At 40.7% G+C, this 17,474-nt stretch overlaps 1 protein-coding gene across 2 annotated transcripts in view; it reads left to right on the top strand.

Annotated features, from left to right (window-relative positions):
* ZCCHC24 (zinc finger CCHC-type containing 24) overlaps nt 1-17,474 on the top strand; it is a 166,754-nt gene that overhangs the window by 24,321 nt on the left and 124,959 nt on the right. For both annotated transcript variants that reach the window (XM_054034315.1, XM_054034316.1), the window contains exon 2: nt 7,005-7,205. In XM_054034315.1, the coding sequence (XP_053890290.1) occupies nt 7,005-7,205 (201 nt within the window). The remainder of the gene's footprint in view (nt 1-7,004; nt 7,206-17,474) is intronic.

Genomic DNA, 17,474 nt, shown 5'->3' with positions numbered 1-17,474 from the left:
ACAGTAGCTCAGATTTGTCACCTAAAAAGAATGGCTCAGGTGTGGGACTCAGCCTCAAAGCCTCTGCAGTGCAGACCGATGCCAAGAATTCATTTAGCGTCTTCACAATAGCGTTGTCTTCCTTGTGTGCTCCTTTAGCACCTCGATCATCCAGTGGCCTCACTGATTGTTTGGCAGGCTTCCTGCATCTGGTGTACTTAAAAATTTTTTGCTATTAGTTTTTGAGTCTTTTGCTAGTTGTTCTTCAAATTCTTTTTTGGCCTGCTTTATTGTATTTCACATTTGACTTTCCAGAATTTATATTCCTTTCCATTTTCCTCAAGAGGATTTGACTTAAAATTTTTAAAGGATGCCTTTTTACCTCTACTTGCCTCTTTTACTTTGTTGTTTAGCCATGGTGACACTTTTTTGGTCATCTTACTATTGTTTTTTAATTTAAGGTATATATTAAACTTGAACCTCTATTGTGGTGTTTTTAAAAAGTTTCCATGCAGCTTGCAGGAATTTCATTCTTGTGACTGTTCTTTTAATGTCCGTTTAACTAGCTTCCTCATTTTTCTGTAGTCCCCCATTCTGTAGTGGGTTTCTTTTATTCCCTTTCCCGCCAAGGATGTTAAATTTAATAATATTGTGTTCAGAGTAGCAGCTGTGTTAGTCTGTATATTAATATTGTGGTCGCTATTACTGAGTGGTTCAGCTATATTCACCTCTTGGACCAGATCCGGTGCTCCACTTAGGACTAAATCGAGAATTGCCTCTTCCCTTGTGGATTCCAGGACTAGGTACTCCAAGAGTCATTAATGGTGTCTAGAAACTTTTTCTCTGCATCCCGTCCTGAGGTGACATGCTCCCAGTCAATATGGGGATAGTTGAAATCCCCCTTTGTTATTGAGTTTTCTATTTTTATAGCCTCTCTAATCTCTGTGACCTCTTTTTTTGTGACCTCTAATCACAGTCACTAACACCATCAGGTGGTTGGTAGTATATTCATACTGCCATGTTCTTCTTATTCAAGCATGGAATTTCTATCCATAGAGGTTCTATGCTACAGTTTGACTCAGTTAAGATTTTTACTATATTTTATTCTATGCTTTCTTTCATCTATAGTTCACCTCCCCTATCAGTTCCACCTAGTCCGTCATTCCGATGTTTTGTACCCTGGTATTACCATGTCTCATTGATTGTTCTCATTCCACCATTTCTGTGATGCCTGTTATATCAATATCCTCATTTAATACGAGGCACTCAAGTTCACTCATTGTATTTAGGCTTCTAGCATTTGTATATAAGCACTTATAAAATTTGTCACTTTTTAGTTGTCTGCCTTCATGTTATGTAATTGAATGGAACTCTTTTTCATTTGACTTTCTCTTCAGTTCCTACCTGTACTTTTCTCAACTTCTATTCTCTCCTCTTTACTAGCATATAGAGAATCCCTGTTAATAGATCCTCCCCTAAGAAATGTCTGTGTCTGAACCGTGTGTTCCTCTATACCTCTTGGCTTTCTTCCTGCACTTAGTGTAAAAACTCCTCTATGACTTCTTTAATGTTACATACCAGCAATCTGGTTCTAGTATGGTTGAGGTGGAGCCAATCCTTCCTCTATAGGCTCCTCCTTCTCCAAAAAGTTCCCCAGTTCCTAATAAACCTAAATCCCTCCTCCCTACACCATCATCTCATCCACACATTGAGATCCTGCAGTTCTGCCAGTCTAGCTGGTCCTGCATGTTTAACTGGAAGCATTTCCAAGAATGCTACCATGGAGGTCCTGGACTTTAATCTCTTGCCTAGCAGCCTAAATTTGGCCTCCAGGACCTCTCTCCTACCTTTCCCTATATATCATTGGTACCTACCACTGGCTCCTCCCGAGCACTGCAGATAAGTCTGAGTATAAGCCTTGAGAAATCTGCAATCTTTGCACCCAGCGGGCAATCGACCATGTGATTCTCCCAGTCATCACAAACCCAGTTATCCATATTTCTAATGATCGAATCCCCCATTACTATTACCTATTTCTTCCTAATAACTGGGATTCCCTCCCCCGAGGAGGTATCCTCATTGCGAGAGGATACCATGGCATCATCTGGAAGGAGGGTCCCAACTATGGGATCGTTTCCCTTCATTCCAGTTTGATGATGTCCCTCCCAAGACTTGCATCCTCCTCAGCAGCACAAAGGCTGTCAGACTGGGGGTGGGACCCAGAAAGTCCCAGAAAGTCTCATCTTGTACCTCTCTGCCTCCCTTAGCTCCTCCAGTTCAGCTACTCTGGTTTCAAGAGCCCACACTTGGTCTCTGAGGGCCCGGAGCTCCTTGCGCTGAATGCACACATATGCCACCTGGCCACAAGGCAAGTAATCATACATGCTGCAGTTAGGGTTAGGCTATCCCCCCACTCTGCTGCTGGACTTCTGCCTGTATTATTTTTACTCCTTCAGCTTTTTTGGGGGGAGGTGTTTGAGGGTTTTTTTTTGAGGGGGGGTAGGGTTGTTTATTGCCCAATTGTTAGGTGTATCTGGTTCTCATGCTCCCTCTCTAAACTCCCTCACAAAAAACTCTTCTGTTTGGTAGCTCCTCTGGTCACTTAGGAGCTGGCTTTTTAAACACCTGATCTCCCTGAGTAGCCCTGCCCCTGGTTAATGGTCAATGGATCCTAAAGGGATGGGGGATCAAAGCTTCATCAAGAAGCCATCAGCCTTGCTTAGAAGGCTGGTAGGCGCAGGCACTGCCCCCCAAACAGGCCACACTATATGCTAAAATCAAACAGTGAGCACACAACAAACAAACAAACTCACCTCAAAGGTCATGAAGTCATTCCTCCTCACCTGGCAAACTCTCTTGCCAAATTCCCCAGCTTGCCACTCTTGTTCGCTAACTCCGCTGGTCGCCTAGGAGCTGGCTTTTTCAAGTTAAACAGGGAGCTACTCAGGGGAACTCTGACTCCTGTTGTTTCATCTGCCTGGCTGTTTCGGTCCCCAGGCCTTGACAACAGTAGGTTCTTCTCCCATTATTACTAGAACTGGCTCAATTCCACCAACAGATGACGGGGCACTAACAGCACTTTAGCCACTGTGTTGTCCAGGTCTGTTCTGAGCAGGACCAGCTGACATCATGGTACAAACACCATGTCTACGCTAGCATTCTCATCTTCGCTCACTGCCTTTAGATCTGAGCTGGTTCTAGCATCAAAAGAAAGCTTTAGAGAGGGAAAGTGCAGCATAGACACTCGGAGCGAAGGGCCTTTTTTATGATATATAACATAAATTAAATTGTGTTGTTGTGTCATCCTGTTCTTATTGCTGCCCTGTCTCCATTTTTAAGTAACCGGAGAAGCAAATTTAGATTTAGTGGTTCCCTAGTCTTCCTTTTGGCATGGGAGTCTTGAAAGAGCAGCATAGGAGGTGGTCTCTGCCAAGCAAGGAGCAACCCAGGTAAGATTTTCAAGGGTGCCCAAGTGACATAGTAGCCCAAATCTCATTTTCAAAAGAGACTTTGGTTCTTTAACACCTAAATCACTTAGACATCCTTGAAAATGTTACCCAACGTGCCTGTGTGGACTTGAATAAGGAGGCTGGATAGGACTACAGCAGGGGTGGGCAAACTTTTTGGCTCGAGGGCCACATCGGGTTTCAGAAATTATATGGAGAGCCATTTAGGGGAGACTGTGCCTCCCCAAACAGCCAGGCATGGCCTGGCCCCTGCCCCCTATCCAACCCCCCTGCTTCTCACCCCCTGATAGCTCCCCCGGGACCCCTGCCCCATCCAAATCAGAGACTTAAACTAAGATTTCAAAAGCTTCCTTCAGCTTAGATCCCCATGATTCAACTAAAACAAGTCCAAGCTTTGCAGAGTCATTGAGGGAAAGAGGCAGACAGGTTTTGCCAACTAGCATTTTCATCCTCTCCCAACCAGAAGACACTAATTCCTAACACCAGTAAACCCACATCCCTAATACAGCCTGATAGGGAACTCCTTAATTCGCCACAGCTGGCCCAGCCCTTCTACCCTCACAATCCTTGTAATTAGGACATGCAGCTGTGGTCTTTCCTCTGCTTGGGGAGTGAGAGTTAACCCTCTCCCTGCCGACATTTGATGGATTCTATACATCTCGGCGCAGCTCAAAGGGAATTTTCCAGTGATAGGTAGTGTTTGGTGATTACAAAGTATGGTGGTTAGTATTAGACCACTGACTCACTGTGGGACCCAGGGAAAATTGTGTGCTCTCTCAGTGATATTCACTGCTGCAGCAGAGGGTACAATGTGGTACTAGTCGAGTGGCCAAGTAGGCACCCTCTGCAAGCCCTGCATTGGCCTTGAATATGTCAGGAAGGGTAGCGCCTGCCTTGACCAACATAAAACACAGTCATGAGGCTCCAGTAGCTCATGGATGGGGAATGGAAAGTGGCCACTGTTGCAATCTACAGGCCCAACCCAATGCCTATGGGAGTCAAATGAAGGACTCCTCTTGCCAAGAATGGGCATTGGATTGGGTCCTGTGAGACGAAAAAACACCCATGTGCAGATTGTACTGCAGCCTTGTGTCCTGCCCATGTGTTGCAGAGGACTTGCATGCGACCCAACCCAAGGAAGATCTGTGGATTTCTGCAGTGGGTGGTGGGAGTGGAATTTCTCACTCTCTGTATGTAAGGTCACGATCTGTAAAATGGGGATAATATAGATATTTCACAAGGCAGCTGAGGAGTTTAATTATTTAATGCACGTGAAACAATTTGAGAGTCCTCAGTCAAAATGTGCTATTAAAAACATTTTGTATTATTCCAAGTGTGTGTAAGTGAAAGTGGCTACTCGGGAGAGAAGAGCTTCTTGAAGTCTCTTAATTAACAACAATTTGGGTTCCATGGCACTTCTCCTTCCTCTTACCAATTTGTTGCCAAGATTTTCTCATTCCTGTGGAATTCCATAATTCTAGAAAATAAGTGCTGATGACTGTTGAAGTATCTTTAGTCACTTGATGACTGAAGCAGTTAGAACCTTTCAGTCACTCGTTGAGATCATTTTCATTTTCAAAATGTACAGAATTAACCCCAAAGACAGAGGTCCCAATTCTTCGCTCACCAAATTTATGCCACGTACTATTACACTAATGTAGCTCCTCCTGGGTTAGACTGGTGTAAAATGAGGGGAGAATCAGGTCCACCAGGTAAGTATAGATAGCAACCTCCAACTGAGATTAGGACTCATTGTGCGGGGCATTGTGCAAACACACAGTACAGACTGTGCCACCCCAAAACGCTTCCAGTGCAATTGGACAAGACAAAGGATGAGAAGGAAACTGAGGTAGAGAGGGTTGCAATGATTTTCCCAGGGTCACAGAGCAAGTCACAGGAACAGAATGCAAGTTATCTTGCCTCCCAATCCAGTGCCCTATCTACTAGACCCTTCATCAGTTGTGTAACTTGGTCACTTTTGCCTCTGGTGTGGCTAAAGGAGATTGCAAAGTGTGACACCACTGATCTGTTGCTTGCACCTAATTTTCACTTGCATATCCAAAGCCACTGTCCTAGGATGCAGTTATAGATTCAAATTATGCAGAGATCCATGTTTGAGTTGCCCTTATTCAACTATCCCTATGTGACTCCTTTATTATTTGAGCATCACATCAGCTGGACAGAAATCCTGACTATCTGAGGTTCTCAAAGATTAGTGAATTCGTTTCACAAATTCACTAAATCTCAGCTTCTAGCATCTATTTATGTAAAGGATTTTTAATTAATTTTTTTTGGCCCTCATTAAAAGTTTCTGATTGACAGCACTGAAAAAATATAGCCACAGAACAGGTCTGATTCTGGTTGCACATCAGTGTAAATTAGGAGTAACTCCACTGAATCAGTGAAGTTACAATATCGGGGTAGCCGTGTTAGTCTGTATCCACAAAAACAACAAGGAGTCCGGTGGCACCTTAAAGACTAACAGATTTATTTGGGCATAAGCTTTTGTGGGTAAAAAACCTGTTTTTTTACCCACGAAAGCTTATGCCCAAATAAATCTGTTAGTCTTGAAAGTGCCACTGGACTCCTTGTTGTTTTTGAAGTTTATAATAGTGTGAGAGGAGAACCAGGCCTAATAAGTACAAGTGCAAATTCCTTATGTTACCCTGGCAAATGTGTCCTACCTGTACTTTGGGTGGGAACAACTGTTCATGCTGTGATCCTGTCTGCAGAACAGCCATGTTGCAAAATCCAGAGAAGAAGCTATTTTTTATGTTTTAAAGCTCCTATCAACCAGTTACTATTCTGTTGTACCCCAGGGCATTAAAGATAATGAATACTTGTTATCACTTAACTCCTGTGTAGGCGATTATGGGTTTCCTGCTGTTCTGAAGCTTCAGAATGGCAAATTGGGCTCCCTTTAGTTTTGATTTGCCAGTTGAATAAAGTGGAGATCCCATGCAGGTGAAAGACAAAACTGTGTATTTGCTATTTATCAGGAAATGGTTAAATCACAGCAGTTTCCCCTGGATCTGATGAGCACTTCTTATTGTTTAAAACTCAGGACACTATGTTTATTGTCTCATCAAGCAGTCTGCAAATGAACATTTACATTTTTATTGGTGTTCTTTTCCTTTCTCTGGTTTCAATATTGATCTTTCAAATAGTTGTGGACACCAAAAAATGTTCCTTTTTGTGGGTCACTCTTCAGCACTTTGCTTGGAAGCTCTAACCACTCCATGACTGTGGTAGGGTATCACATAAGAAAGCAATCATCGCTTAGTGGCCAGGCTGGGATGAGTGAACTGCGGTGAGCTCAGTACTTTCCCCACCAATGGGATAATCTGATCTGTCGTGCCATCTTTAGGCTTACAACCAAGAGGCCTCTGTATTAATGACCCATATATTGTTTTCAAAAAGTCTGCAGCCCTGTTCCTAATGAAAAGACTCTATTCAAGTTCCTGCTGCTATTTTTAGCCTGCTGCGGTTCAGCTCACTCTTAGAAGAACCTTTAGTACAATACTATCTTTCTTTCTTTCTTTCTTTCTTTTTTTGCAGGCGCTGAGTAGCAGTCTGTATAAGAGCGCATCGCCCTATGGCTCCCTTAATAACATAGTGGATGGGTTAAGCTCGCTCACTGAGCATTTCTCTGACCTATCCCTCTCCTCGGAAGCCAGAAAACCCAGCAAGAGGCCACCTCCTAACTACCTATGTCACCTCTGTTTTAACAAGGGACACTACATCAAAGACTGTCCACAGGTAAGTGATGTGTGATGGTCTGTAAGAGTATTCACCGCACCACTCGTCTAATAAGACAATTTCCTGAACTTGACTCACTTTTTTTTTTCAGAGCAGCTTTGCAGAAATGTCTTGACAGTTTACCAAGCCAGGCCAAGGTTCTTTTCATCCACCTGTTATCATGGGGCCTGTTACCATGACATTTTACTTGTTTGTCGGCCCCACCTACCCATAGATGCTGGAACTAGGGGTGTGGGGGATGTTGCCTCACCCCCTGGCTTGAAGTGGTTTCCATCATATACCGGGTTTGCAGTTTGAATCAATGACTCTCAGCACCCCCACTATACAAATTGTTCCAGCACCCCTGCAACTACCCCAATGCGACTTGCACCCCTGCAACTACCCCAATGCGACTCGCACCCCAAAAAAACACCTCACTCCAGGCAAGTGAGTGGGTAGATTTTGGCAATGGTAAAGGTTGTTACTGTGTCATTTTCCATTTTGAAGATTGTGCTAAATTCATTTTAAAGCTGCACATTTCTTAGCTATCTTGGATATAACATTTAATAAAAAAAAATAGCAAGTAATGGAAGTACCCAGCACTAAACACTGTAAGGAAAGAGAAAATGCTATATCAGATGAAAACCTTAAGTCACTGTTGCAGGAACCCAAGCTCCAGGTATAGCTAGTGCAAAATGTCCCTTGCCTGATATATGAGAGGTTTATGCTACTTGATGATGAGTTCATGATGGTTCTTGGCTTAGTAGACTGCCTTTGCAATAGCAAAACTGGTAACGTTATTTTCTTAAAGATGTGGGGTACAGTAATTTGCACTAAAACTGTATACTAATTTGCATTTCTCCTCTGAAGAGCCAAATCCCAGCATACCAGGTTTTCCCATCTTCTCAAGTTTCAGCTTGGCATTGCTAAGGTGCGCTTGTTCCCATAGAAGTAGAGACGGTTCAAACTTTAACAGTTCCAACAAGCAATCTACTTAGAGTCCTGAGGCAAAAAAATGCTGATGGCATTCCAAAAATACAGAAGTGCACATTAGTGGCATCCTCTAGACCACAATTTTCAAATCCTGGCTTCTTAACATGTAACCTTTGTTCTCTCAGTAAAATTGACTACAGTCGATGGCAGCTAGCGGTGTCAGACATATAAAAGCCAGATTTGCAGGCAGAAGGAATGTTTGCCAGCTAAGCAAGGTCAGCATAAAATTGAGTGTGTTCCTGTTGCAGTTGGTCACAGAGGTGTGAACTAAAGAGGGGGTTATCGCCATGAAGTTTTAGCTGCATATCTCCTTCTGATTTTAAGGGAAGTTGTGGGACAAAACGCCCCGTGCAGCTCTGCAAATGCACTTCAAAATATTGTACATTGTATTGTTTCAGAATACTGAATGGAGCATTTTGTTCAGGAATGAGACAAAAAATATTTAGAAATGTGTTTTAATTTTTAATTGATTCAGTTTAGCATGTACTTGCAAAATACACAGAAATGATCATGTGATAGCATACATTGTTCAATACTAGGATAGAAATATACTAACTGTAACTGAATATGCCCAGCAGTGGACTCCAATGCAATATTGTGTGAGATAACAGTGCAGTTCTGGGTATGTATGAGAGAAACGCAACAGGTTCCCTAACAATCAATACATATCGGGCAGTGGCTTGCGTAGATTGTCCCCAGTGAATGTATCAGAAATATCTTGAGTGGAGATTCAGGGTTAGTTAAGAAAATTAACTAAAAAAAGAAAATCAGCTAATGCCAATTAAAGCACAGCATATGCAAAAGTTAAGGTTCCTACAGCAAGGTTTATGTGACTTTGTTGTACACTCTATCCAATTTTTGTATGCATGTTGGCCCAGATCTTCAAAGGTATTTAGGCATCTCACTCCTATTGAAATACTATTGAGGATCTAGGCTATTATGATTTAAGCAATAATATATTAAGCTATCCGTTGAACCAAAACAGGAATGGAGAATACTACCTATAGTATGTGCTCTGTGGCTGAATTGTAATATTATATAAACAAATATATATATGTGCCTGTGTGTTTATGAGTACATGTGTGCTGTATATCAGTGTATACTTTCAGGGGAGGTGGTATGAAATTAGGTCAGTATTGTGTGCAATATCAAAAATAAACCCTGATTCAGGAAAGCACTTAAACACAAGCACTTTACTGGGCCTCAAGCCTGCAGTTGAGTGCTTTATTGAATAGTGTTGTACTTAAACCTGTGCTTAAAGTTAAGCGTGTACTTAAATGCTTTGTAGACTCAGGATCTTATTTTCAAATGCCTTGAATCTGGAATCGGATCCACATGATCCCATATGGCACCCCACTGACTTCAGTGGGACTCAGTGCAAGCTTACGGATCCAACAGCATGGATCCAGTTGCTGGATCAGGACCCATGTTATAAAACCCCTTCATTTTACCAATCCTCTAACTGCAACTGATTTTGGTTTTTAAATTTATTAATATACTGTGTAATAGCTGTAGGGTTTGGTGGTTAATTCCTCCCAGTGTCATCAAAAACAACAGCTATTTTGAATATGGTACAATGGTTAAAAATATTACTCCATATTTTAAATTATGTTTTAATTCAGACAGGGGGAAAGATAAAATAATCAGACTTGGACAATATGCAGAGCAGTAAATCACATGGTATTTGAATTCTCGTTCTTTCTTTTTTACGTAATCACCTAATAAGAAACAGATTTTGTTATGGAGTTTATTATGAAGTTTTTTCTACATAATAAAAAAAATTACTTAACTTCAGGACTTTTTAATCCTCCCTTATTCTCCTTGTTGCAAACATAACAACATACTGTTTGCTTTTCCTGCTGCCATATGAGTTGACGTTATACCATTCTGACAGAAATGTAAGTACTTATTTCAGATTACACCTTGAGAGATGACCCAGTCCAGAAGCATAAATCACAACAGGTAAAATCTGATTTTCTAACACCTCACATATCTAAAGCTTCTTTTCATTTTAAATTCCATCTCAATACGTTTGTATCAAACCTGAAATATGATTTCATAAAGCTCTGATTTTACAAAGGTTTTTGGGATCCCTAAAGACTGTTGTAAAATCATGGTTAACGTCACTTTTTTGGAGCATGTAGAAATAGGGTAATATACCTTTAAATAGTTTGTGAGCCATGTAGTGGCGCTCAATGTATTCTATGTTTTAGAAGCTCCCTGAAACCTGTAAGAGCAGTAGTGTGTATGCAGCTAGTCACTGCAGGTTTGTGTATATTTAGTCAACATGATTATTTGGGACCCAACTGTTTCCGTGTGGTTTCATCACATTGTAATTGTGCCAAGAGGACAACACTTTCAACTAAGCACGTTTTTCCATGTGCTCCTACACTTGCTCTGAACTAATTTTTTTAATCCAAGTAGCCAAAACAGTTAAACTTCCATTCCAGTCAGGCATTACTATTCTTTCAAATGCAAAACTCTCACTGATTTCAACAGGACTTTCAATCATAAGAATTACTATAGGATTGAGGGCAAAAGCATCACATCTCAATTTAATTTGGATCTCTGTAATTATATCTAACAATGGCAAACATTCAACATATTTAATTTAAAATGATAGGTAATGTGAGGAGTGAAATAATACACTTTTTTCTTTGTTCACGCATGGGCATATGCACACATATATAGAAACTTCTTGTCCTTGTCATCAAGGTCCTACACAATTCCACCCTAACCTACATCTCAGATCTTGTCTCTGACCTCACCCTCTACATCTTCCCCATCTACATGGGCCAGTAACAGCTATCATATAGATAAAATGGAATGATTTTCTAGTCCGATATCTCACAGCCCTGCAAGGCTAGAAGTGGGAGACAATACTCACTTTCCAACAGGAAAGATCCAGAAATATTGGAACGGAAAATCAGTCTGGGGGGATGGAGATGTGTAGAAAATCTATTTTAAGTCATTTTTAGAAGGTTTTATTGCTTCCTGTGTGTTATAGTTGTAGTCTCAATATTTTTTTTTTAAATCTACAATATTTGTAAAATGGCATTCCTCCCCAGAGATATATGTGGCCTATACAAAATACATGATGGCATGTTGTGATATAAATATCTTATTGGCATCCATTTGGGATAACCAGGGTAACTCACTCACTGCTTCACCACTGTTGATTTATGCAGCCACCCCAAACTCAAGCCAATGAAACCATAAAATCTCTTTACCACATCACACTATCATGTATTAAATGTACTGGTTTTGTGTGTACTTTTACATACTTACACACACACACAAGCATGCTATCCCAACTTCTAGGAAGTCACGAAATGCTTGCGCTTCTGGACTGTTTTAATTCCTTGGTGGGAGAGGAATGAGTGGATGCAGATTCAGGATAGTCTTTCCTAGGCTATATTTATAAAATGCATAGTTCCCTTTATTGCTTTGAGCAAGGGTGGATTAACAGCAAAGGCAACAACAAAGCTAACAGAGATACAGTCCAATCTCAGGGCTCCAGCAAAACAGGTCTGTGTTCAAAACTTCCAGCCAAACCCCTTTTCTGTCTGCTGCTTCTGCCAAGCACTGATTTCAGCTGCTGGGTCTCTGTGTTCCATCCCTACCCAAATGCCTGCAAGTCCTGTTGTAAGAATACATGCATGGTCCGTCAGTCAAACTTCATCCCACGTTTATGGCCTCAGCCATGTGGTTCTGAATGCTGGCCAAAGAGTTCTTCTGACCCCTTAGTCATTGCCAAGCTGTCTAGAATGGTCTTGTCAACAAAGAGGGAACCATTTGAACTCGTTTGAACTGGAAAGGAACTTGTATCATGGAGACAGTACGTAAGACACCCTGGAAAATATAGGTGGTGGTCTTAATTCCGCACTCATGTACCGTAATCATTAATCCCACTTAAGGAGAGTTGGAAGGTACATAAACTTGTGTTTGATATCTTCTACCACTTTGTCTATATTTTTGTGAATATATATGTACGTCTACATAGATGATAACTATATACATGCAGAGGTGTATATTTATGTAAATATACACACACATGTACCAGTATAGACACAGGCGTAGTGGATAATAACATTTGCCTTCCTTTGCAAAAGCATTTTGAGATCTATGGATGAAAATCACTATATCGGCATGATTCAAAGTCATTGCAACTAATAACAGGAGTATTTCCATGAGTTTTGAATCAGACCCTATAAAAGCTATATACATATTCAGGTCAATGAGAGTGACACTCAGCATATCTGAATTGAGATGCCTAATTTCAGGCACTCAAATTTAAACATTTTTTCTGTATGGACTGACCCAGATATAGACCACATCAGTTATAAACTGAGCTTAATCCCATGCTCTCAGTCCATTACTTAGTCCACAAGCCCATGCTACCTCATGCTATTGAGCTGTCTCTCCTTGTGATCAGAGATCATGCTGGCTGCTCTACAGCAGAGTTGAGTTAGGAGGCAGCCCTCTGGTTGGGAGCTTGTAGTGACCCTAGGACCGTAAGTGGTAACCCTGAGTGGTACTGCTCCCTACAACAGTCAACTGATCTGGAGCATGCCCAAGATTCAAAGGACCGAAGGACGCGTGGCTTTTGTTTTTTAACAGACACCAAAGGGAAGCCCTGGCTAGCTGTGATGGGGATGGTGAAGAATCTCTAATCTTTACAAAAAAGTGACAAGCCTTCAACCTAAGTGGTTGGCGTGTGTCAAGGCTCTTCATAAAAAGAAGAGAAACTTACTTTTGTTTTTAAGTGAAAGATGAGATCCTCCTTTACCTTTATAGTTCCCCAGAATCAGGTCAGGAGGTCAGAGACTGTGTGAGACCTTAAAACCAGCTCTAGGTCATGGAAACATCAGCTAATTTAAGGCTACACTCATCCACACACACCCTATTGAAATCCTAAACAATTACATAGACTCAAAGAATCACAGATATTTAAGGCCAGAGGGGACCATCTTGATCACCTAGTCTGACCTCCTGCACATTGCAGGCCACAGAACCTGACCCACCCACTCCAGTAATAGACCCCTAACCTCTGGCCAAGTTACTGAAATACATGTTGGCAATGCATTGGGGTATTTTTAAGGATGATCATAGAAGGATCTCCTTTTGACTTGGTGAATATATGTGTGGCTTACAAACAAATGCACACGTTCCACTTTGAACTTTAGGGTACAAATGTAGGGGCCTGCATGAAAACTTCTAAGCTTAACTACCAGCTTAGCTCTGGTTCTGCTGCCACCATTCCCAATGGACTCCCCCCCCCCGGGAAGCCTTGAGAAACCTTTCACCAATTCCCTGGTGAATACAGATCCAAACCCCTTGGATCTTAAAACAAGGAGAAATTAACCATTCCCCCTCCTTCCTTCCACCAACTCCTGGTGAATACAGATCCAACCCCCTTGGATCTAAAACAAGGAGAAATTAACCATTCCCCTCCTTCCTCCCACCAGCTCCTGGTGAATCAAGATCCAAACCCCTTGGATCTTAAAACAAGAAAAAATCAATCAGGTTCTTAAAAAGAAGGCTTTTAATTAAAGAAAAAGGTAAAAATCATCTCTGTAAAATCAGTATGGAAATTAACCTTACAGGGTAATCAAACTTAAAGAGCTCAGAGGACTCCCCTCTAGTCTTAGGTTCAAAGTACAGCAAACAAAGATAAACACTCTAGTAAAAGGTACATTTACAAGTTGAGAAAACAAAGGAAAACTAACACGCCTTGCCTGACTATTTACTTACAAGTTTGAAATAGGAGAGACTTGTTTAGAAAGATGTGGAGAACCTGGATTAATGTCTGGTCCCTCTCAGTCCCGAGAGCGAACGCACTCCCAAATAAAGAACACAAACAAAAGCCTTCCCCCCACACCCTCCCCAAGATTTGAAAGTATCTTGTCCCCTTATTGGTCCTTTAGGTCAGATGCCAGCCAGGTTACCTGAGCTTCTTAACCCTTCACAGGGAAAAGGATTTTGGAGTCTCTGGCCAGGAGGGATTTTATAGTACTGTACACAGGACAGCTGTTACCCTTCCCTTTATAGTTATGACAGGGATCAAGTACATTATCCCCATGATTCTGCTAACCCTCAAATGCAGAACATGGGCTTTCAAACTAGCTGGCTTAACGCCCCCATCTTCTTGGGTTGGAGACCATATGTGTGGGCATTTGTTGTTACATAGGTCTGGATTTCACAAGCTGCAGTCCCCAGAATTTGAGAATCACATAGGATCTGGATCATGCAAGCTCTAGTTAGAAACAAATGGCATTTGAACCACCAGTCCACGTAGTATTTTACTTACATTGGGTAAGTGGACATTCTGTGATATACATTCTACAGGAAGACAACAGTCCAAATTCAACCTTGGTGTAACACCACTGACTTCTTTAAGACCAGGGATGATTTTGGCCCAGTACATCTTTATCCAGAAAAGAGAGCACTCTTCACCTGTACTTTATGGGAGTATATTAGCATTCTGGCCAAAATTAAAAAGGATTCTCCAGATCTGATTCTCTCCTCCACACAAGTCTCTGCTAACAAACCTCTTTATCTTTCTGAGACTTACATATGGAAAGCTGGGATATTTAAATGTCATACACGTGTTTGTATATAATGTGAAACAAATATCTGGTTTGTAACATAAAAAAGTAGCCCTGTTTTACATCATATAATATATGAGAGAGACAAGGTGGATGAGGTAATATTTTTCATTGGACCAGCTTAATGATAGAAACAAACTTTTGAGCTTCACAGAGAACGTCTTCAGATCTGGAAAAGGTAAAAGAGCTCTGTGAAGCTCAAAAGCTTGTCTCTTCGACGAATAGACATTGGTCCAATAAAAGATATTACCTCACCCACCTGGTCTCTTTCATATCCGGGGACCAACATGGCTACAACAACACTGCAAACAACATATATGGTAAGAAAAAATAACATACACTTTTAATAATGTGAATTAATTTGTTTTAATTGTATATGTTATGGACCAAATTCCCAGCTTGTATAAATTAGTGTAGCTTCACTGAGTTAAACAGAACCAAGCCAATTCACATCCGCCGAGGATCTGGCCTTATATCTTTAAAATATACTGTAAGCAACCATTTACATAAGACATTTTTTTTCCACATATGTACATCTCCGGAAGCAAAGATTAATTTGCAGATCGTGATCTTGAAAACATTTATGCACATGCTTAACTAAATACTGTGTTTACAATATCATGTCCTAGGTTTGTACATTTTAATGCACTGGAACAATATGCAGTTTTCAACCTTAAATTTCATTATTGCACATTAACGCTGTTCCACTTTATATCTCAATCATACTGTTTTTGTTTTAGGTGATTTGAAATTGGTTCAAGTTTTTTCACATGTATTTGTTTAAAATCTCTACTTGAAAAAAGTAAATCTTAGTTTATTTGTTTGTTTTTTCTCATAGGCTATGTTTAACTTTGCACTGTGAGTTTTAGAACTGTTTTCAGATTGTTACAAGTTTTGTTATGAAAACCTGCAGATGTCTTGCGTACAATAACTCAGTGCAGAGGTCTATGATTTTGTAACATCCCTTTCAACACTGGAAACTTAAGCTGGTTGAGGGTCTGAGATATCGAAGAACACTCACTGATGTCTACATTTTGAAATTCTGAATAACTTGTGTGTGTTGTGCCTTCAAACCATTTAGCAGCACAACATGTAACTCAGACTTCTGTGTGCAAGCAGAGAAGGGCCTATCATGGCCACATTTGCTAGCACATTAGTTCAAACAGTCCATGCTTTCATAGTAAGCTCACAGAGTTTCAGTTTGAAAATTGTATCTGTAGCAGGGTCCTTGACATTTGGATTAAATGTTTGATATTATTTTGAGAAAGGATAATGGATCCTAATACAAGCAGATGAGAGTGACTACACAAAGAGAAAGAGAAAATAAAGAAATCTCCAGTCGACCCCTTTGATTTTATTATGCTACTTTCCTGTCTAACATACTTTTTGATTATGCGTATGAGTTCCAAAAAGTGCACAAAACCAGCTGAAAACAAACACTTCCTGATGTGCTGTCTCTCATATACCCACCTTACTTTCACTCTGCTATTGCTATGAACTTTCTTTGTTTTGGGAAATGGAATGTAAACAGACATTTCAAAGGCAAATGGACTAAAAATAACATATGCAGCTATTGTAGAATTCTATTTTAGAATTCGACGACAGGTCGTTCTAGCTCTTCCCTTGTTGGTTATGGTACCTTTTGACTGGAGTTTTAGCCTTACATTTTTGTCTCTTTTTAGTATACCATATTAGATTAGAGCAAGAGGCTACTTCACAAGCCCATTGTCACTGCCCCAGGATTTCCTTGGGGCTGGTACTGTGGCATCACCCTTCATGGAACTCCCATTCATGTCAGTGGAATAGTGAGTTCCATAATCACAATTTCATTTCAAAGCCTATTGCCCATTGACTGAGATCAAATGGGATGGAGAGAAATGGATGTCAGGAAAAGGACAGTAGGCCCTAATATATGCGTCATATTTCAATTGAGTAAGAGCGTTATCATATGTTAATAAAATACCTGGTTACCATAAACATGCTGAATTAGATTTAAAAAAAATCATACACCACAGGCCAGATCCAAATCCCATTGAAGTCAATGGGAAGATTGTCATTTACCTCAGTGAGCTATGGAGCAAGCCACAGGTGCATATCCATTGCACAATTCCTAACGCTGTTTACTAACAAAATTATATTTGCTCAGTGTGCAATAAATGTCTTAATAAACCTGAATTAAGTTCCCAGCTAGGAACTTAAATGTAAGCATTCCCTCTGAGAGGCACAGGGTTTTATCTGGTAGAACTGAGAAGTATCTGTTTTCTCACTCTCCCATAAGGTGACCTATAGACAAAACAGGAGGAATATTAGGGCAATATTATTAATGTTTATAAGAGAGAGGTCAATATGAGCAAGGTGGAGTAGATCATGCCCTCCCACTGAAAAGCCTGTGGGATGGGGCTGGAAAGAAAAGCAACTCCTCCAAGCAGACTGTTGTTTCATGATGGGGAGAAGGGTTGGGGGTTATTGAATTCATTCTCAGTATGAACTAATCTGTTTCAAATTAATCACAACAACATAAAACAAGCACCTTCTATGCAACACAGGCAGGATAAAACATAACACAAATAGCCTGCCAGCACCAGAGGAAAAAAATTCTATGGGCTTTTCACCAAATAAGCAGTGGTTTTCTATGTATTTGTATGGACAGGGTGATGTATTTTGGTTTACTTTCATATTTAAATAACTA

Source organism: Malaclemys terrapin, chromosome 7 (genome assembly GCF_027887155.1).
Source record: "Malaclemys terrapin pileata isolate rMalTer1 chromosome 7, rMalTer1.hap1, whole genome shotgun sequence".
Classification (NCBI taxonomy): domain Eukaryota; kingdom Metazoa; phylum Chordata; order Testudines; family Emydidae; genus Malaclemys; species Malaclemys terrapin.
The sequence above is the reverse complement of the archived record's forward strand: the minus strand, read 5'-3'. Positions and strand labels throughout refer to the sequence as shown.